We start from the raw sequence: 22577 nt of genomic DNA, 5'->3' as shown, positions 1-22577 counted from the left end.
AAATTTTGGTCAATGACATGAGACAAAGTATATGTGAACTGCTGTATGAAAAGTGAATTTACTCTGTAAATCTTCACCCAAATCCTAATAAAAAAAAAAGAAAGGGTTAGCTGAATATTTTTCTAAACTAAATCAAAGGCTTCTGTTGTTTGAAAACATGCACTCAAATGCTGGTTACTTCAGTCACGTTAGTAGGCAGATTCAGGAAGCAGTCAGATGTTGCTGTGAAATATATGAAGAAAAAAATAAAAGGACTATATAGACAGTTCTCACTGATTTTCTGACAAGAAACACTATCCCTCTTCCCAGGGTAATCCAGATGCTCCAGAACCTTCCACAACTGGAGTTATTAACCACAAGTGACAAAATGCCAATGTTGTCTAACTCTATCATTGGAGTAAATTTTTATGATTTGTATATTTTTAAAATGTATTTACATATTAAAATATATGTATAAGTTTTTATGTAATGTTTCCAACCCCCAAAGGTAATAATTGTATTTCTAAAGATACTAATAATAAAAGGTGATAATTAAGAAAACTAAAAAAAACAACAAAAAAAAGAGGTATTCAACTTATAACAGAGTTGTCAGAATGGGAACTCTGCTGTAAATCAAGGACTGCGTGTAGAAGTTATCTTTAATTTAGGAGTAGAAAATTTACAAACATAAAATAATCATAATAGTATTCATCTACATGATGTTATCACTATAAAAAATGTTGAAGAGGAAATACAATATATGCAAATGTATATAGGGATGTTCAGTTGAGGAAAGGCAAGAACCAAGGCAATTAGATCCGGAAAAGACATTTCTAGGTACTGATTTGGGAATACAGAAAGCAAGGGAGGAGAAAGTTTGACCTGAATTTGATTCAAATATTAAAACAATTTTGGACAAATGGGTTGTGTGTCTAATATTTTAAACACTAATTAAAAAATTTGAACATCCATTGTTCAGTGAAACCTGCAAAAGCCACACTGAGTAAGGCAGACACCTACCTGCCAGAGAAGGAAAATGCAAACATTTTCTGCTAAAATAAGTGATAGAAAAGTGGTAAGGTCTATACATCCTGTCAGAGGCAGAAAACTTGTAAGACCTGTACAAATAAGGCAGTCTCAGCAATTTGCAGCTCTCACAGGTTTCACTGTACTCATAAGAAGATACAAATAGTTAACTAGCATAAGGCTTCTACTGTTTCATGTTGAAAAAAATTTATTCAGGCCATAATCTTGCTTTTTGTGTATCAATTTGTTAATTCCACACTCTCATTCTGCAGTGACTTTTGACTACAGACTTGACCTTTTATTTGAAATATGTGCACTACTGACAATGGCTATTCTTTACAAGAGTTTCTCTAGCTGCTTTGTGGAGGGAGTTTTTGTTTTTAAATGCTTTTTGAAAAATTTCTAACAAACAAATGTTGCAAGAATAGTACAATGAGCACCCATATACCCTTCACTTAGATTCTGCAACTGTTCACATTTTCCTACATTTTTAGAAGTAATTTTCAAATAATGGCATATATAAAATGTGATGTCTATTAGTTATGAATGGGGATAGAGGACTCTTTAGAGTCAAACTCAGGAGAGAATAGTCCTACAATAGGCCATAGTGGTTCCCAGTGGCTTTGCTGTGTAGTTTCTGTGTCATTAGAGATCTGATAGTCGCTTCACACCACGGTGTGTTCAGTAATTCTAACTCTACATGACCTCACTGCAATGGGAAGCTGTATTCTCTGATTCTCTGAGGTCAACAGTAACATAATTAATATTCCCATAGTTTCGACAGACTATGGGAACTGTGGTAGCTTATTAGAGGTTGGAGGAAGACAATGGTCCATTTGGTATAGGCCTTTTATCCTTCTCTACTGCTTATTTGGTTTCTCACAACTGACATTAATAGACAGTCCAGTAAAACCTGACTATATAGATTAATTAACCATCAGTGATGGCTTTGTTAAGTCTGTAAGAACATGTTTTTGAAGTCCCAAGATTATTACTATTTACTTATCTCCGATTGAATTGACATAAGTTAGGGTCACTGTATTTCACTACTGTGTTTACAATTTAGACTGTTGCTATTCTATGCATTTTCAATTTGCTTTGTGTTTAGTACCAGACACATTTGTCAATTAATGTAAAAAGCATTCTTGGGTATAGTTTTCATATGTGGCATAATCTATACACTATTTTAAGCTTGGCATATTTTATGCTTTAAATGGATCGATTCCATACATGCTGTATATTTACCAAAGGCAAACATTTTTAAGATTTAATTTGCATATAATACTATAATCTTTCATGCCATCTCCTCCACCAAAAAGAGGTATAATTATTCCCATCATTGAATGTTTACATTATTTATAACTTTCAAATGAATTTATGATGACCTTCCCTATATTAAAAGGCTCTCTGGTGGTACTGTGATTAAAGCATTGGGCTGCTAACCAGAGGTCAGTGATTTAAACCCACCAGCTGCTCCATGGGAGAAAAGATGAGACAGTCTGCTTCTGTAAAGATTTACAGCCTTGGAAAATCTATAGGGCAGCTTCCCATTGCAGTGAGGTCATGTAGAGTTAGAATTACTGAACACACCGTGGTGTGAAGCGACTATCAGATCTCTAATGACACAGAAACTACACAGCAAAGCCACTGGGAACCACTATGGCCTATTGTAGGACTATTCTCTCCTGAGTTTGACTCTAAAGAGTCCTCTATCCCCATTCATAACTAATAGACATCACATTTTATATATGCCATTATTTGAAAATTACTTCTAAAAATGTAGGAAAAAGTGAACAGTTGCAGAATCTAAGTGAAGGGTATATGGGTGCTCATTGTACTAGACCTACAGAGTTGCTCTAAATTGGAATCTACTCAATGGCTATAGGTTTGGTTCTGGTGCTTCCCTATAATAAAGCTTCTTGGATTTTGATCTTAAACTTTCTGCTGTGTTGCATGTTCCTTGGAAACAGTGAGAACGTATGTCATATTTAGATTTTCTATAGTTTTCTTACAGTGATGTGCATATAGTAGGCCCTTTGTTATTTTTTTAAATACTTGTTTTAGTATCACAGTAAACCAGAACATGTATAATTATGTAAATTTTTAATGAATATGTCTTCTAGGACAAACTAGAAAAGGACACAACTACTGATCTTGTCTCTATTAACCTACTATTAGAAATGAAGAAGTTATTGAATGTGATTAGTGCTCTCCCAAAAAATGTTATCTTGTACATTAAGAAGTTTTTACAAGAAGATTTTTCCTTCCAAACTATGCAGGTAAGATCATCATTTGTTTTTTGAGACAGAGTGTATCTTTTTTTTAGTTCCAAAACAGTATACCTAAGGTCTTGCAATCTGCATCTTCTTGTGAAGGACTTTAGTGTCAACCTTGACTGTGGACTTTTGTTAATCAAATAGAACTAATTGGCCCTAGCCTTTTATAATAATAGTAGAACTGTGGGTTTGTAGCTCATTAGCTGTGGGCTAGAAGGTCTAGTGTCTATTTCAATTTTACTGATAACACATGGTAAGTCACTTTGGGACAGGGGACTGCTTTTGGTTTCCTTTACAGTAAAATGTTTATAGTTTTTCAAACATGTTATAATTTCACAAACATGTTAAGGAAAAAAAATAGTATCTAAAACTTGTAGATTTATGAGTAAAATAATCTAGAGAATATATTTTAGATTTCTGTCGTAAAATTAGTATTGCTTGATAATAATTTGTGATCACCTCAGCAGAGAAGGTTTATCACTTCTTAAATTAATAGTGTTTTACAAAGTTAAAAAAAAAAAGACCAAATCTTTTCTTTGTGTGTTTAACTGAGGAAGGGAGGGCTAAACACCATAACTAAAAAAACAAAACTCAGTGCTGCCAAGTTGATTCCAACTCATAATGACCCTGTAGGACAGAGTAGAACTAATTCATAGGGTTTCCAAAACTGTAATTTTCATGAGAGGAGCTCTGGTAGCATAATGGTTAAGTACTCGGCTGCTACCCAAAAGATCACCGGTTCAAACCTACCAGCTACTCTGCAGAGAAAGACATGTCAGCCTGCTTCCATTAAGATTTATAGCTGTGTTAACCCTATGGGGCATTTCTGTTCCAGCCTGTAGTTTGCTATGAGTCAGAATCAACTCAACATTGTTGTTGTTGTTGTTATGTGCCGTCGAGTCAAACCTGACTCATAGCGACCCCTCCTTGGGTTTCCGAGGCAGTATCACTACGGAAGTAGGATTGCCCAACCTTCCTTCCGAGGAGTGGCTGGTGGGTTTGAACCGCCAGCCGTCTGGTTAGCAGGCAAGTGTCTTAGCCACTATGCTACCAGAGTGGGTTAATATTTATGGAAGTGACTGGCATATATTTTTCCCACAGAGTAGAGGAGTGCATCTTGAAAAAGCCACATTGATGTTTTGGTGAAAGATTACATCATTATTTCCATGAAACTAACATTATTATGGTTGAAAACTCAAACAAACTGAAAATATAAATAAAACTTTATATACAATTATGACCTTAACTGAGATAATTTATTCATCATTTATCATTTAACATTGTCGATCATGCCCTACGACCTTCCTTGAGAACCTTGACACTCCTTAAAAAAAATACAAAAAAAAAAAAACTCACTGCTAGTGAGTTGATTGCGACTTGCATTTCCGAGGCAGTTAATCTTTACAGAAGTAGATTGCTCAGTCTTCTTTCTGAGGAGTGCTGGTGGGTTTGAACGCCAACCTTCTTGTTTTCAGTCAGATGCCTTAGGCACTATGCCACCAGAGCTCTAGCTTCTGTTAAATGATGCAGAAAGGCAGGTAGAATGGAGAGAATAGAGAAGATATTATCAATGAGAATTCTACCACAGTATCGAATTTGATGGAGTAATGCCACTATTTCCCTCTTACCCTTTGGAAATCACCCAGAAACAACAATCAGAAACAGAAATCAGTAGCTTTTATACATGAAAACAATAGCCAATTAGAACGTAATAATGGAAGAAAGGTTTTATTTATAATAATAACAAAAAAGTAAAATAACTAGGAAGAAACTTAAGAAATGTGTGAGTTATAAACTAGTGTTTCTCAAAGTTTGTCCTAAACCAGGTACATCAGAGTATCTGAACCTCATACTACACTTATAAATGAAAATCTTGGGTAGGTCTGGAAATCTACATTTTAACAAACATCAATACATACTGATTTTAGTCACATTAAGTTTAGAAATCAGTATTCTATATTAAAACAGTAAATAAAAAATTCTGAAACTCTATGAAGGGTGAGAAAAGAAGACCTGAATGGAAAGCAGTATATGTGGGAAAACACAGTGTGATAAAGTTGTCAATTTTTCCTAAATTAAAATCTACAAATGTCACATAATTCTAATAAAAATATCAAAAGAGTGTTGTTGTTGTCCTTATTGTTACTAAAAGCTAATTCTAAAGTTCCTGTGGTAACAAAGAAGGAAGAGTAATCAAGAAGATTATGAAAGAGAAGAAAAGGGCTAGGAACTTGTCCACTTAGATATTAAAGTTAGTATGAAGCTCTAATATCTAAAAAATTGTGTAACTTGCTCTTAACTCCACAGGCTGGTTTAGAGAATGGAAGAGAGAGTCCAGATGTAGACCCAAATTCTTGAAGACATTTTATGTATGATAAAATGACAATATTAAAGAAGAAATGGACCAGCTATTTTAGTGGGAGGTTTTAATACACCTTTGTTAATAATCAAGGACCCCTGGTTGCACAATGGTTAAAGCTCTAGGCTGCTAACCGAAAGGTCTGGGCATCAAACCCATCAACTGCTCCACAGGAGAAAGATGAGACAGTTTGCTTTTGTAAAGATTTACAGCCTTCAAAACCCAATGGGGCAGTTCTGTTCTGTCTTATGGGGTCACTATGAGTCAGAATCGATTCAATGGCAGTAGGATTGTTAATAATTGATAGAAGATGAACATAAAATCAGTAGAGCTATAGGAAAACTTGACTTAGTTGACAATAGAACACTGCACTTAACACAGACAGAATATACATTCTTTTCAAATATGTTGTTAGGTGCCATCAAGGTACTCTGACTCATAGCTACCTTATGTACAACAGAATGATATACTGCCCGATCCTGTGCCATCTTCACGATCCCTGCTATACCTGAGCCTGTCATTGCAGCCACTGTCAGTACACCTTGTTGAGGGCCTTCCCCTTTTTCATTGACCCTCCACTTCACCAAGCATGATGTCCTCGAGGGAGTGGTTCCTTCTGATAACATTACTGAAGTAGGTGAGACAAAGTTTGGCCATTTTAACTTCCAGGGAACATTCAGGCTGTACTTCTTCCAGGACAGATCTGTTAGTTCTTTTAGCAGTCCATGGTACTCTCAGCATTCTTGGCCAACCCTACAACTCAGAAGCATCAACTCTCCTTCGGTCTTCTTTATTCATTGTCCACTTCTCACATGCATAAGAGGCAATTGAAAATACCATGGCTTGGGTTAAGTGCTTCTTAGTCTTCAAGAGATATCTTTGCTCTTCAGCACTTGAAAGAGGACTTTTGCAACAGATTTGCCCAATGCGGTACATCTTTTGATGTCCTGACTGCTACTTCCATTGGTGTCAATTGTAGAACCAAGCAATACGAAGTCTTTAATAACTTCAAACTTTTCTCCATTTATCATGATGATGTTTATTGGTCCAGTTGTGAGGATTTTTGATTTCTTTATATTAATATAAATAATATAATCCATACTGCAGACTATACTCTTCGAACTTCATTAGTAAGTGCCTCAAGTCATCCTCACTTTCAGTAGGCAAAGTTGTGTCATCTGTGTATCACAAGTTGTTAATGAGTCTCCAATCCTGATGCCATATTCTTCTTCACATAATCCAGCTTCTCAGATTATTTGCTCAGCATACAGATTGAATAAGTATGGGAAAATGATATGACCCTGACCCACTCCCTTCTTGATTTTAAACCGTGCAGTATCCCTTTGTTCTGTTCGAACTGCAGCCTCCTGGTTTATGTACAGGTTCCTTATGAATTCAATTAAGTGTTCTGGAATTCTCATTCTTTTCAATGTTATCCATAGTTTGTTATGATCCACACAATTGAATTCTTTTGCATAGTCAATAAAACATCTTTTTGGTATTCTTTGCTTTCAACCAAGATCTATCTGATACCAGCAATGGCATCTCTCGTTCCACATCCTCTTCTGAATCCAGCTTGCATTTCTGGAAGCTCTCTGTCAATATACTGTGCAATCATTTTTGAATTATCTTTAGTAAGATTTTACTTTCATGTGACATTAATGATGTTGTTGTTATTATGTGCCGTGGAGTTGGACCCGATTCACAGCGACCCCTCCTTGGGTTTCCGAGGAGGTAGATTGCCAACCTTCCTTCCAAGGAGTGGCTTGTGGGTTTGAACCTCCGGCCTCCTGGTTAGCAGTCAAGTGCCTTAGGCACTGTGAGATCACCTTTCTTTGGAATGGGTACAAATATGGATCTCTTCCAGTCAATTGGCCAGATCTCTTGGCATAGCTGAGTGCCTCCAGTGCGGCATCCATTTGTTGAAACATCTCAATGGATATTCCTTCAATCCTGGAGCCTTTTTTTCTACCAATTCATTCAGTATAGCTTGACTTTCTTCCTTCAGTACCATTGGTTCTTGATCATATGCCACCTCCTGAAATGGATGAACATCGACCAATTCTTTTTTGTACAGTGACTTTCTGTATTCCTTCCATCTTCGTTTGATATTTCCTGAAGTATTCAGTATTTTTCCCATAGAATCTTTCATTATTGCAACTCAAAGCTTAAATTTTTTGTTCAGTTCTTTCAGCTTGAGAAATGCTAAGCATGCTCTTCCCTTTAGGTTTTCTAAATCTAGGCCTTTGCACATTTCATTATAATAATTGGCTTTGTCTTCTCGAGCTGCTCTTTGAAATCTGTTCAGCTCTTTTATCTTATCATTTCTTCCATTTGCTTTAGCTACATTCAAGGGCAAGTTTCAGAGTCTCTTCCGACATCCATTTTGGTCATGTTTTCCTTTCCTGTCTTTTAATACTTCTGGGCTAGAAATACACATTTAGAAACTGCTAGTGTGTAGACATTATTTAAAAACTTGATAATACCCATACATCTGCTATCAACATTTTTAACAAGGTTGATAAGTCCACTTATTGGAGAAAGAATAGTAATTTTCAATGAATGCTGGACAGCTGGATCTCCACATGTAAATGAATGAAGCTGGACCTATACTTCTCACCACATATCCAAATTAACTCAAAATAGAGCAGTGACCTAAATATAAAAGCTGAAACCATAATAATCTTAGAACAAAACCTAGGGACTATGCTTCAGGACCTAGTTTTCAACAATAGATCCCTATAGATATGGCATCAAAAGCATGAGTAAAATAGCAAAATAGGTAACAGACTTCATCAAAATTAAAACCTTCTATACGACAAAGGATTTTATTGGCAAAGTAAAAAGACACCCTACAGAATGGGAGAAAATATTTGGGAACAACATCTCTGGTAAGGGTTTAATATTCAAAATACATAAAGAGCAATGCTAAACAACAAAAGGACAACCCAATTAAAAAATTGGCAAAGGACTTGAGTAGACATTTCATCAAAGAAGATAATGCACACAGACAATAAGCACATGAAAAACTGCTCAGTATCATCAGTCTTTAGGGAAATGTGAATCGAAATCACAGTGTGATACCATTTTACGCTCATGACTGTGGCTGTTAGAGATATGGAACACAAGCGTTGGCGAAGATGTGGGGAAATAGGAACTCTCATCCATTGCTAGTGGAATTATAAACTGCTGTTCTACTGTGGAAAACAGTTTGGCAGATCCTCAGAATGTTAAACTAAGAATTACCCAGCAATTCCACTCTTAGAGATATACTCAAAAGATTTGAAATCAGGGATTCAAACAGATACTTGTACACTGTCACAGCATTACTCATGATAACCAAAAGGTAGAAATTACCCAAGTATTCATCAACACATGAATGGATTAAAAAAATGTCATATATTCATACAATGGAATATTATTCAGCCATAAAGAGAAAGGAAGTCCTGATACATGTTGCAGCATGGGTGAATCTTGAAAATATTATGCTGAGTGAAATAAGGGAGTCACCAAAGGACAAATTCTGTAAGGAATACTGAGTTTCTGTTAAGGGTGATAAAACAATTTGGAAGTGGATAATAGTGATTTACAGCATGGTGAATGTAACTAGTGTCACTGAATTGTATGCGTAAAAGTGGTTGAAGTGTTGAATGCTTTTGTTATGTGTTTTACTACAAGTACTTTATCTAGGGGATGTGTGTTGATAGAAAAGAGGTTCATTAGATTGAGGGCTGGGGAGACAGAAATAAAATATTTAGTTACTAGGAGGAAAATAGTAGAGTATTGTATACTGGAAACCAAGTTAGGAAAGTGTTGATTAAACTTTTCACAAAGGTAGAATATCATTAAACAGATGATATAATTTAAGCCAGTTGAATTCAGTAGATGCATGCTGAGGACTTGTGGGTACAAAGCATTAGGGAATGGACACGAAGATAAGACATAATCCATCCTTTTGTTACATCCATGTTAACAGAAAATTGTAGAACCTAGTAAGTCGTGTATTAGTCCAATCACATTACAGCGTAAAATGGCATGATCTGGCGCTCGTATTAATGCCAACATTCCTGCTTAGTTCAGGTTCATAGGTGGCAGGAAGATTCAGTTGTGCTAGTGAATAGGAGGTGTGAGAGAATGGAGTAAGATTACCACTTTTCTTCAAAGTAGGAATGGATAATGCAAACCTCTTGTCAGGAGTGGGAATGGTTTTTAGTGTTTTTGGGAAATAGGTACAATGAAAATTCATTAGACTACATGAGAAACAAACAAATACAAGAACAGTTGGTACCTGGGTTGTATGAGTTTTATTTTTAAAATTCTTTATTTCTTCCAAATGTTCTGTAATAAACATTATTTACATAATAAATATATGTGTAGATATTTGTTCTAATTTAAATTTTCAACTAAAATATTTTCCACAGAAAGAAGTTGCAGCTAACAGCCAGAACGGAGAGGAAATAGTTCCTCCTTTGACTTTAAGTTTCTTGATAACACAGCTAGAAGCAGCACTGAAGAACATTCAAGCTACTACTTATTCTGTGAGTATTTTCTTTTTGAAAATATGAAATAATGAATTGGTATTTTTCAATGAGAGAACAGTAACCATTGCATGCTTCTTTTGAGGTGTTGGTTAATTTATGTTTTCTTCTTTTACCTTTAGAGAAGGAAATCCATAATTTCCTTTCCATGTGTCACTATTTGACTTCATCTCTGTAATAAGTCTATTCCAGTTTCCTTCCCTATTATAAAATTTTTCATCCTAAGCATAGAAAATAATGGAATTAGTATAGAAATGGACCTTCCCCAGCAGGAAATGGAGAGTTATGAACTTCAGAGACTACCTCTTTTCTCCCTAATTATTAACTAGCTCCTCTTTCTTCTAATAGTTCTATATTTATAAAAAATGGAACTTCTGTTAACTGTTACTGAATAGAATAATATAAGATAGACTAAATATATATTTGTGTTTAAATTCAGATGATACTTTATAAAGATATAGAATAATCTGAGGAAAACTACACTTTGCACTGAAAATCAGAATCAATAGTGCAAGAACAGTAAAAGGAAAAATCTAGTTCTTTCTATAATTTGAATCAATAAAGTAAGGTTTGCATATACTTAGAAGAAAGAAATCCATTTAGATTAGGGTTGTCTCCAATAAAGAACTGGCTGCCCTGGTACTAAACAAAGCAACCTAAGATACTAAATCTCATAATGAGGTGAAAAAATAATCTTTTTTCAGGGCTCCCAGGGCTAAGTTTTAAGGGGTGATATATATCACCCTGAAGGGAGGTTCTGGATGGAAACTTTGGTGAAGTCAAAAGAGAGCACAAAGAAGAGGAGTTTGCATCAACATGTAATCCTGAGAACTTCAGGGATACTGCAGACTTATTATTTCTCCCACTGACCAGATTGCTAACCAGTGAGGCAAATCACCATTAACAGATCATCATTCTTTAGATTACTCAATTTAGACATTAATGATGAATCTTAGGCTCAGAAATGGAAGTGTTCACTTTCTTGTTAGCACTTGTGAGCAGTATTGGAATTGTCATGATGAAATCGGCCTACTACTGTGTCCAAATGTTTCTCCCTTTTCCTTAAGGCCCAAAGGAGGGGCAAGACAAAGGAATAGAAGGCAGAGGAGTTGCCAGTACCATCTTTATTTTCATTTGGTTCTGTTACTGGATACAGTCTGTGCTAATAGGGTGAAAGGGAGTGTTGTGGTTACTTTGTGCTGCTCTAACAGAAATATACCACAAATGGGATGCCTTGAACAAACAGGAGTTTATTCTTTTACAATTTTGGAGGCTAGAAGTCTGAGTTCAAAGTGCCAGGCTCTAGAGGCTGGCTGAAAGCTCCTCAACCTTGGGTTTCAGCTCTGTGTCCTGCTCCTGGCCCACTTAAGCTAGAGGCTTTTCTTCACTCAGGCAGTTGCTGGCTGCTGAGACTGACAAACCAAGGTTGACAAGTAAAGAGGCACAGTCCCAATGTTACCAAACAACACAACAGACCGCTAATTCAAGTCCAGAAAAAGTCCCAAGACTGGTAGCGCATGGCAGGCTGCTGAACAACAACTTGGCTACATGTAAGATTCAAGTGTGCCAAAAAGCTGTAGACCATTGGCAAAGCTTCTCCTTATATATGGGAAGCAGACCACATTCCTAAAACAGCTACTCAGCTGCTCGAGGCAGATTCCACCATGGAATTGATTGCTCATGTCATCATGGGGAATAACTACTACCAGCTGCCCAGCCACTCAAAACCAAGCCCAGCTAAATTGACATGTAACCTTAACTACCACAGGGAAGAAGGAAAGGACAGGGATTTAGGTTAGAAATGTACTGCTTATACCTTTAAATTCCTGAGCTGATTGCCTTCTACTTCTAATTATAGTGTTACCACCTGTCTGCATCTTATCCTGTTCTCAAAAATCTTTTTTATTTAGAATTGAGTGAGCCCAAAACTCTGGGTTATTTGTGAAGCTAGTGTTTCAAAAGTTACAAAATAACAGCTGACACATATTAGTGTTTTCTCTATGACAGGCACTTCTTGAAAAGCACTTTGCAAGTATTAGGTTATCTACTCTTTATAATGATCGTATCATATTTTATAGATTATGGGAATTGAGGCAGATATTAAATAATTTGCCTAAATCTGCCAAGTAGTAACATAGTGGATAGAGTATACAAACCCAGCTAGTCTTAGCTCTAGAGCCTATGCTCTGAATCACTGCATTATATTGCCTCTGCAGAAATGGGCATTTTAATATGAAAACCAGTGAGGTGTTACAGGGGAATTTGTGTTGATAAACTCCCTTAGCCTATGGAAAACCACATTTATCTTCACTGGATAACGCCAGCCAGATATCTTGTAAATGTATATTGTTGATTGTAATTGTTATAAATGGGATAATAGAATAAGATAAACATAAAAAAAAAAAAATCCATGTCCTGTTGATGCTTATTATTCTTACATACCTGCAAGAATTTTGCTGATAGTATGGGGCAATATCAATGGAAAAAAAAAAAAGGAATGTGACAAAAGGTATGGTTATAATCTTCAGTCAATATTGAGTTTATGAACAGAATGGGCAACACTTTCTCCATAGACAACTTTTAAAACTTTTGAGATAAATATATATTCAAAGGATGTTACAAAAATAATATAGAGAGATTCTGTGCACTTTTCCCCAGTTCCCCCAATGGTTACATCTTTCGTAACTAAAGTATAACACCAAAAACCAGGAAATTGACATTGGTACAATGCAATGGGTGTTGTGTAGGGGTTCCCTAAGAATAGCCCATATTTGGAGATTTACTGGGACTCATAGGACTTAGCACGTAGTCAATTATGCTTATGACTAAGATTTAGTAATATTTGTTAAAGGTATACAGCTAGATTGTAAGGGAAAAAGACACAGGTGGAGTCTGGAAGAATCTTCATCCAGGGTTTCTTACACTGTTCCCTCCCAGAAGGGGTCACACAGAGTAGACTTTACCTCTAGTGGTGAAAATGCAGCAACACATATGTAGTATTTCTGGCCAGGGAAGCCTATTAGATTAAGTGCCCAAGGTTTTTGCCTGGTTGCACAGTGGTTAAGGGCTTAGCTGCTAATCAAAAGGTTGATGCTTTGAACCCATGAGCTGCTCCAAAGGAGAAGGTTGTGACAGTCTGGTTCCTTGAAGATTTATAGCCTTGGAAACCCTATAGGGCAGTTCTACTCTGTTCTATAGGGTTGCTATGAGATGGAATCAATTTGATGGCAGCTGGTTTGGTTTTTTGGGGGTCATATAAGCACCCTTTGCTTAGAACATACCAAAGTCCAGACTGTCATAGAAATGCAGATAGTCAGCATAAACCACTTTGTACGAACAGTCTTAGTCTAGTAAACTACCTTTACCAATTAGGGAACAGTGAGGATCCTTCCAAAACCTAAGTTCCCAGGCACTAGCTAAGTGCCAGCCTTGTCATTAGACCTTTCTAAGGATTGCAGTCTCATCAGACCAACTTTTTCCTATACAGGTGTGTATAGTTCTTTGTCATTTTATCACATGTATGTATTTGTGTAACCACCACTGCAATAAAGATCAAAGGACTATTCCATTACAATAAAGATCTCTCTTACACTACTCCATTACGCTCATAACCACCTTTCTCCTTCCCTATTCTCTCTGATCCCTAATCTGTTCTCCATCTCCAATTTTGCATAGACAGTTTTTAGATGCAGGAAATATCCAAGCTTTGTAATTTTTCATTGAAGAAGTGTAAGCTTTATGATTGTACTATTAAAACAAAACCCATATGGAGACTAAAAATTTTTGATTGGCGAGTTAACCATATTTTTTAAACTGAGTGATGGATACTTGGGCATTCATTATGTTATCTAAAATGTTTTTGATATTTTAAATTAACAGAATGATAATTTTTTGAAAGGTTTAACATAAGAAATTTTGATATATTTCATTTTCTTTAGTCAAATTCTAGTGTACATTTTCTCCTTCCTTGGTCAGATTATCAAATCCATCTAAGGTGCATTCTCTAGTTATTGTTAGATAATTGATAATATAATGGAAAGTCATAATTATTTTTTGAGTAATTATTAAATAGGTGTAGGATATTTAATTAAGTGTCTTATACTGAAAACCTTAGTCTACATAACCAATTAAAAAATAGATATTTTTCTTTTTAGGCACACCAGATTAACTTTGGCTATTATTTGGCATTACTGTTTTTGTATGCAGTAGCACTTACTGAAAGAGGAAAGAAAGAGGTATGTAGCATGATATTTGCCAACTATAAATCTTTTTTATGTTCATTGACTTCATTTTAGCAAATTAAAATTTTGAATTTCTCTGAAAATTGAATATTTTCATTGACTTTTCCATCGTATATTTCTAATTTGAGTAATTATGTTAAAGATTATAGTGTAAAACTGAAAATACATAATAGGAAACTGGTAATATTAGCTTAAAACTTTAGTTATTTTAACTTTAACTGCTATTTGTGTACTATAAAAATGGTCTTAGTTAATGCTTTTTTCATTCATATATTACGTTTTAATGCATTTTCTGGTGTAGCTTCATCTCTCTGGACTTTATCTTACCCCTTTGATAAAATATGAGTTTTACTTCAAATTCTTTGTTGAATAAGATGAGGTGCAAATAAGTAAAAATCTAAGCGTTAACTAATTTCTAAGTGTCTTTTCAAATTTAAGGAGCTCTGGTGATGTAGTGGCTAAGGCATTTGACTGCTAACCAAAAGGCTGGCAGCTCAAACCCCCCAGCCACTCCCTTGGAAGGAAGGTTGGGCATCTACTTCCTTAGAGATCCTGCCTCACAAACCCAAGGATGGGTCGCTATGAGTCGGATCTGACTCCGCAGCAGTGAGGTGTTTTTTTTTTTTTTCCAAATTTAACATTCTTTTTTATCAATTTTCAGTGATTTCTCATATTTTCTTTATAGCTTTGGTATTTCTCTTGCTTTTTCCCTTTCCTAATCTATGCACTTTACTTAGCTTCACAAATTAAATATATAAACCTATCTTGTTAATTAGGTGAAGTAGAATTTATAAGCACCCAACTAAAACACCTTTATTGTGAGTAATTTCATGTAATGCTAACTATTTAGTGTGATGTGCTAGATAATATCTTTAAATAAGGCCATGTAGCAATTTTCCTATTTATTTCTTTTCTAAGGAATCAGACTGTTATGTCAATTTTATTAATTGTAACTGAAGCATCTTTTAGCGCTGATCCTGACCTTTATTTCCAAAACTATGTTGTTTATAATCAATATGGTGCTGCTTTAAAAGAGATTTTATGTCTCTGGTTAGAAGTCACTTATTTCATATTTGAAAATTAGGAAGAATTGTGCTCCAACTAGAAAGAAATTTAGGAAGAATTATAAGGAATCTTTAGTAGACATCAGAAAAGCTTTTATTTTGGCTAGTAATATTTTCCAGTTTTAGATATGGAAATTATATTTAAAAATTTTATTATGAAATGGTGGTTAAAAATCTTAGATTCTTTTGTAAATAAATGCTTTCATTGTGGAGTATGTACATAATCTTTATGAATACATACAGATTTTCTTGGATCAGAGATTTGATAAGTGACTCGATCACCCTTAAAACTGCGCTAATTTCTCAAGTTAGAAAATAATTGTTTATTTCAAAAGAAAAAAAAATACCTTTCTTAATCAGTCAAACCTAGATTTATGTTACTACAGGATTATTTAGAAGCTGAGAGTAAATTTCTGGTGATGAAGTTAATGATCCAAGAAAAGGAAATCTGTGAAAACTTCATGCCTTTAGTTTATTTTGGACGTGGTTTACTTCGATGTGCTCAGAAAAGGTAAGAATTTAAATTTATTAGTAGATCTTGCCTGTCAACTTTCAGTATGGTGAAATGGAAATGAAGTTTGCACAGATACCAGGGATCATATCATCTGTGCTCTACTGGTTTGTTCTTTTCTTCTTCATCTTTTATGGTGGATAATAATTTCTTTAATGTGCTTGAGAATATTAAATACCAAACTTAAATCAGGGCATGGCAATAAAAGGCAGTATAGCAGAGACATTAGGACCATAGGTTTCAGGGTTTAACAGATCTGGATTTAAATACATTTTCTACCAGTTACCTAATCTATGACCCTAGGAAAATTAATGTTGCTGAGTCGTCTTATATTTTTAATATGTAAAATGGAACTAATAACAATGCTTACCTCATAAGGATATTATAGTGATTGACACAGTTCCCAGCACACAAAAATGCTGTACTTAATAAATAAGTGATAATTGTAATCATTGGGACTCCTGACTTAGAATAGGATTTTAAGGTATAATTTGCTCATAAAGAGTTGAAAACGTCTAAATGTTGAGTTTGGGGAGTACTGAATATTACATAGTTTAAGGAAGTGGAATTGTGCAGGAAGACTTATATGGATAGACTGTTCACTCCTATATGGAGATTTGTAGTATCATTCGTTCATTTTATTTACTAAACAGCTATTATATGCCAGACATTGTGCTAGGTTTGGGGATACAGTGGCTTACAAAATAGTTCTCATTCTCATGTAACTGACAGTATAATGAAGAATATAGACCTTAATCCAGTAATCAGTTATTAATTATGAAATATAATGAAGAACTATGATGGAACATACTGTGAACAATCAAAGTCTTTAGTGGACTCCAGTCTGATTCTGGGAATCAGAAGCTTTCTTGAGAAAATAGTGTTTGGCTGAGATCAGTAGGATGAATTAGGTAAAGTTTATTTGTGTAAATCCTATGATGAATACTGATCTCAAACATTGGATCCCTAAAAACATCACCTATGGCTGGTCCCTGAATCTTTGTAAGGTTTATGTCTCATTCTCTGACAGAAATGTTTTTCACTAGAGTATCCAGAGGACTTCCCACTTCCTGTTCTGAGAGGCATGATGTTATCAATAAGGTGGCCTAATGTCCTGTGCATAGCATGTCAAGATGAGTAAAACTCCATCAGTGTATATTGTGACAGAGTAGGAGAGTTAATATGATCCTAAGTCAAGACAAGAGTCCCTGGGTGGTGCAAACAATTAAAATTCTTGGCTGCTAACCAAAGGTTGGAGGTTTGAGTCTACCCAGACTTGGAGGAAAGTCTTCTTAATCTACTTCTGAAAATTCATCCACTGAAGACCCTACAGAGCACAGTTCTAATGTAATGTACATGGTGTCACCATTAGTCAGAATCAACTCTAAGGCAACTGTTTTTATTATTATTATTATTATTATTATTGTGATTTGAGTGAAAGTTTACAGGGAAAATTCTCTTTCCATACAGCACCTCACATACACTTTGTCTCATGACATTGACTGCAATTTCCCACAGTGCAAGAGTTCCCCTCCCACTTCCTCCCCCATAGTTACCTTTTCCCTGTGTCCATCCCTCCATGCACTCCTGCCCCCCAAGCTGTCTCCCTGTGCATACACAGCCCTTCTATTCTCCCATGATTGATTTCTCCAAGAAGTTATCTACCTAATGTAAATGTTCAGCTCATATACCTGTCTTTTGTTTGGCTGGAAGCCACAGAAGTGGGTTCAATTCCAGACCTCAAGGGCAGCTAGGGGCCATAGTCCCAGAGGATCCAGCAGTATCTATCGGACCAGCAAACCTGGTCCCCCCCTTTTTTTCATCCAATGCTTTTGAGTTTTGTTCCGCATTGTTCTCCCGCTCTATCCAGGATCTCCTACACAGAACCCCCTCCGAGTGGTTGACAGTGGTAGCAGAGCAACATCTAGTTCTTCTGGTCTCATAGTCGTATAGGCTGAGGATTGCATGGTATACTAGTCACTTGGACTAATTATTTCCATGCATCTTTGGTTTTCCTCATTCTTTTTTTTTTATAGCCGTTTTATTGAGATATAATTCACTCATTTAAAGTGTACAATTCGATTATTTTTGTGTATTCAGAGTTGTGCAACTATCACCACAATCAATCTTAGAACACTTTTATCATCCCAAAAAAAAGCCATAGTCATTAGCAGCCACTCCTCATTCCTCCCTAATGTCCTCAGTCTTAGGCATTCACTAATGTACTTTCTTTCTGTATAGATTTTCTTATTCTGGACATTTCACATAAATGGCACCATACCATATGTGTTTTGTGTGTGTGTGTGTGTGTGTGTGTGACTGGCTTCTTCCACTTTGCATATTTTCAAAGTTCATTCATATTGTAGCATGTATCAAAATTTCCTTCATTTTTTAAAACTTTTTCATGTGATTTGAAAGTTTACACAGCAAATCAGTTTTCCATTCAATAATTCACACACATTTTGTTTCACGTCATTGATTGCAATCCTTTCAATATAACATCACTCCTCCCTCTTCCTCCCTGTGTTTATTGTTTCCATTCCTCCTTCTCTCCTAACCCTTCCTGCTTTCTGAACTTTGTCCTTGAGCAAATGCTGCCCTTTGTGTCTCAAATGATTGATTGTTCTAAGGAGTGTGTACCTTCCTAGGGTTATTGTTCACCCTGTGTATTGTTTGACTGAAAATTTCTTCATTCTTCTTTGCGATGGACGAGGAGAGACCCATCATTACATCTAGATAGCTGCTTGCAAGCTTTTAATATCGCAGTCGCTACTCACCAAAGTAGAGTGTGGCACAATGTTTTTGTGTAGTATGTTTGCCAATTGAGCTTGATGTCCCCTGCGACTATGGTCTTGAGCCCACAGGTGCAACTATTCTCTCTCTCTGGGTAGCTGGCTGTGGCCACGAAGTGACTACAACCTTGCCCCTTGTCTGTTCTACTATATACCTGGGAATCCTTACAGAACATACAAATGCATTTGTAGAAACATTGTCTTCCAACCGTATACATGGTTATGGGCACACTCCTCCCTACATGTTATTGTTGTGACCCCTCCTTGGGTTTCTGAGGCAGTATCATTATGGAAGTAGATCGCCCAACCTTCCTTCTGAGGAGTGGCTGGTGGGTTTGAACCACCAGCCTTCTGGTTAGCAGTCAAGTGCCTTTAAGCACTATGGTACCAGAGCCCTCCCAGCATAGACATACCTGTCCACCCATCCATCCACCCATATATCAATGTTAGCTTTAACTGACAACACAGTCGTGTATGTGCAAAAGGGTTCATCTTTGTTATGTATACCTCCTATGCTCCTCTCTGTCTTCCTCTTCCTCAATGCCACTGTGTTGATCACTCACCTTTGATATGTTGCCCTTCTCTTCACCCAAATCATTATTTGTCTCTACCTATCTAACAGTGTTCACTCCCTTTTGTTCCCACCCCTGGTAATCAACAAAGAAAGTTTCCTTCCATATATAAACCTTTCCTTGACTTTTACAATAACAGACTAATACGATATTTGTCCTTCTGTGATTGAGTTATTTCACTCAGCATAATGTCCTCCAAGTTCATCCACATTATGTGGTGTTTTTCAGATTCTATGTTGTTCTTTAGGGTTGCATAGTATTCCATTGTGTGTATGTACCATAGTTTGGTTATGCATTCTTCTGTTGATGGGCACCTAGGTTGTTTCCATCTTTTTGCTATTGTAAATAGTGCTGCAGTTAACATGGGTGTGCATATATCTGTTCTTGTCCTGGCTCTCACTTCTTTAGGATATATACCTAGTAATGAAATTGCTGGGTCAATGGTATTTCTAATTCCAACTTTTGAAGGAATCTCCATACTGCTTTCCACAGTTGTATCATTTTACAGTCCTCCAAGCAGTGTATGAGAGTCTCAATCTCACCACATCCTTGCCAGCATTTGGTATTTTCTATCTTGTTCAACTTTGTTACTAGTGCTGGGGCAAGATGATATCTCATTGTTGTTTTGATTAGCATCTTTCTAATGCTAATGATAGTGAGCATTTTTTCATATGTTTGTTGGCTGCCTGAATATCCTCTTTGGTGAAGTTTCTATTCATGTCTTCTGCCCATTTTTTAATTGGATTATTTGTCTTTTTATTACTGAGGTATTGGAGTTTTCTATAAATTCTAGAGATAAGTCATTGCCAGATACGTCATTGCTGAATATTTTTTTCCCAATCTGTAGGTTCTCTTTTGACTCTTTGGAGAAGTCTTTGGAAGCACATAAAAATTTAATTTTTAGAAGGTCCCAGTCATCTAGTTTATCTTCTGCTGTTTGTGTATTTTATGCTTGATAGTTTATATATGCCATATATTATGGCCCTAAATTTGCCCCCATTTTTTCCTTGAGGAACTTTATAGTTTTAGGTTTCACATTTAAGTCTTCGATCCAGTTGGAGTTAGTTTTTGTGTGTGGTGTGAGGTACAGATCTTGATTCATTTTTCTGCAAATGGATATCCAGTTTTGGTAGCACCATTTGTTAAACAGACAATCTCTTCTCATTTAATGGCTTTCTGCCCTTTATCAAAGATCATTCATAGCTTGATAGATCTATTTCTGGGTTCTCAATTCTATTCCATTGGTCTGTGTGTCTGTTGTTGTACCAGTACTAGGCAGTTTTGACTACTATGGCTGTATAGTAGGTTTTGAGATCCGACAGTGTGAGACGACCTACTTTGTTCTTCTTCAACAGTGCTTTGCTTATCCAAGGTCTCTTTCCTTTCCATATAAAGTTAGTGATTAGTTTTTCCATATCCTTAAAGAATGTTGATGGGATCTGGAATGGAATTTCATTGAATGTATAGATTGCTTCAGGTAGAATTGACATTTTCACAATGTTCAAGCTTCCTATCCACAAGCATGGTATGTTCTTCCATTTATGTAGGTCTCTCATGATGTCTTGAAATAGTATTTTATAGTTTTCTTTGTACAAGTCTTTTGTGTCCCTGGTAAAATTTATTCCCAAGTATTTTATTATTTTGGTAGCTATTGTAAATGGTATTGATTTCCTTATTTCTTTTGTAGCAATCTGTTTGCTGGTGTAGAGGAATGCAACTAATTTTGAGATGTTAATCTTGTATCCTGCCACAATGCTAAATCTCTCAATTAGTTCTAGTAGATTTTTGACTGACTCTCTTGGGTTTTCTAGTTGTAGGATTTTATCATCAGCAAATTGGGATAGTTTGAATTTTTCCTTACCAATTTGGATACCTTTGATTTCCCTTTCTTGCCTTACGGCCCTGGCTAGGATTTCCAATACAGTGTTGAATAGAAGTGGTGATAGAGAGCATCCTTGTCTGGTTCCTGTTCACAAGGTGAATGGTTTCAGTCTCCCTCCGTTGAGAATAATGTTGGCTGTTGGTTTTGCATACATGTCCTTTATTATGCTGAGGAATGTCACTTCCATTCCTATTTTGCTGAGAGTTTTGATCAGGAATGGGTGTTGGATTTTATCAAATGCCTTTTCTGCATCAATTCTTATGATTGTGTGGTTCTTTTCCTTTGTTTTATTTATGTGGTGGAGGATGTTGATTGTTTTTCTAATGTTGAACCATCCTTGCATACTTGATATGAACCCCACTTGGTCATAATGAATTGTTTGCTAGGATTCTGTTCAAGATTTTTGCATATGTATTTATGAGGGATATTGGTCTGTAGTTTTCCTTTTTAGTGATGTCTTTGCCTAGTTTTGGTATCAAAGTTTTGCTTGTTTCATAAAATGAATTTGGGAGGATTCCATCCCTTTCTATGTTTTGGAATAGTTTGAGTAGGATTGGTGTCAGTTCTCTGAATGTTTGGTAGAATTCTCCAGCGAAATTGTCTGGGCCAGGATGTTTTTTATGGGTAATTTTTTTTATGACCTGTTCAATTTCTTCTTTGTTATGGATCTGTTCAAATTTTCCACATCATTCTGTGTTAGTTTATGTAAGTAGTGTGTTTCTAGAATTCTGTCCATTGCTTCTAGATTTTTATATTTGTTGGAATACAGTTCCTCATAGTATCCTGGTATTATCCTTTTTATTTCAGTTGGTTCTGTTGTGATGTTGCCCATTTAGTTCCTTATTTGTGTTATTTGTATTCTCTCCCACTTTTCCTTTGTTAAATTTGCCAATGATGTGTTAATTTATTGATCTTTTCAAAAAACCAACTTCTAGTCTTACTGATTTTTTTCTATTGTCTTTCTATTTTCTGTTTAATTGATTTGTGCTCGAATCTTTATTATTTCCTTTCTTCTGATGACTGTAGAATTTTCTTGATGTTCTTTTTCTAATTGTTGGAGATGTTGATTTAAAGTGTTGATTTTGGCTCTTCCTTTTTATGTGTGCATTTATTGCAATAATTGGCCTCTGATCACTGCTTTTACTGTGTCCCAAAGACTTTGGTATGTTTTTTTCCATTCTTGTTTGATTCAAGGAAATTTTTAATTTAACTTTTTATTTCTTCTCTTACCCAGTCTTTCTTAAGGAGGGTGTTGTTCATTTCCATGTGTTTGCTCTTTTTCTATTGATCTTCCTACTGTTGATTTCTAATTTGATAGCATTGTGATCTCAGAAGAT

At 35.8% G+C, this 22577-nt stretch overlaps 1 protein-coding gene across 1 annotated transcript in view; it reads left to right on the top strand.

Annotated features, from left to right (window-relative positions):
- Positions 1 to 22577, top strand: part of DZIP3 (DAZ interacting zinc finger protein 3) — a 113822-nt gene that overhangs the window by 9169 nt on the left and 82076 nt on the right. Inside the window, exons 3-6 of the mRNA XM_042781753.1 lie at positions 3129 to 3284; positions 10062 to 10178; positions 14333 to 14413; positions 15870 to 15994. Of these exons, the coding sequence (XP_042637687.1) occupies positions 3129 to 3284; positions 10062 to 10178; positions 14333 to 14413; positions 15870 to 15994 (479 nt within the window). The remainder of the gene's footprint in view (positions 1 to 3128; positions 3285 to 10061; positions 10179 to 14332; positions 14414 to 15869; positions 15995 to 22577) is intronic.

The sequence above is a fragment of the Orycteropus afer genome, unplaced genomic scaffold (assembly GCF_000298275.1).
Source record: "Orycteropus afer afer isolate SDZICR_OR568_19922 unplaced genomic scaffold, OryAfe1.0 scaffold00166, whole genome shotgun sequence".
Lineage (NCBI taxonomy): Eukaryota > Metazoa > Chordata > Mammalia > Tubulidentata > Orycteropodidae > Orycteropus > Orycteropus afer.
This window is presented reverse-complemented; position numbering and strand designations above follow the sequence as displayed.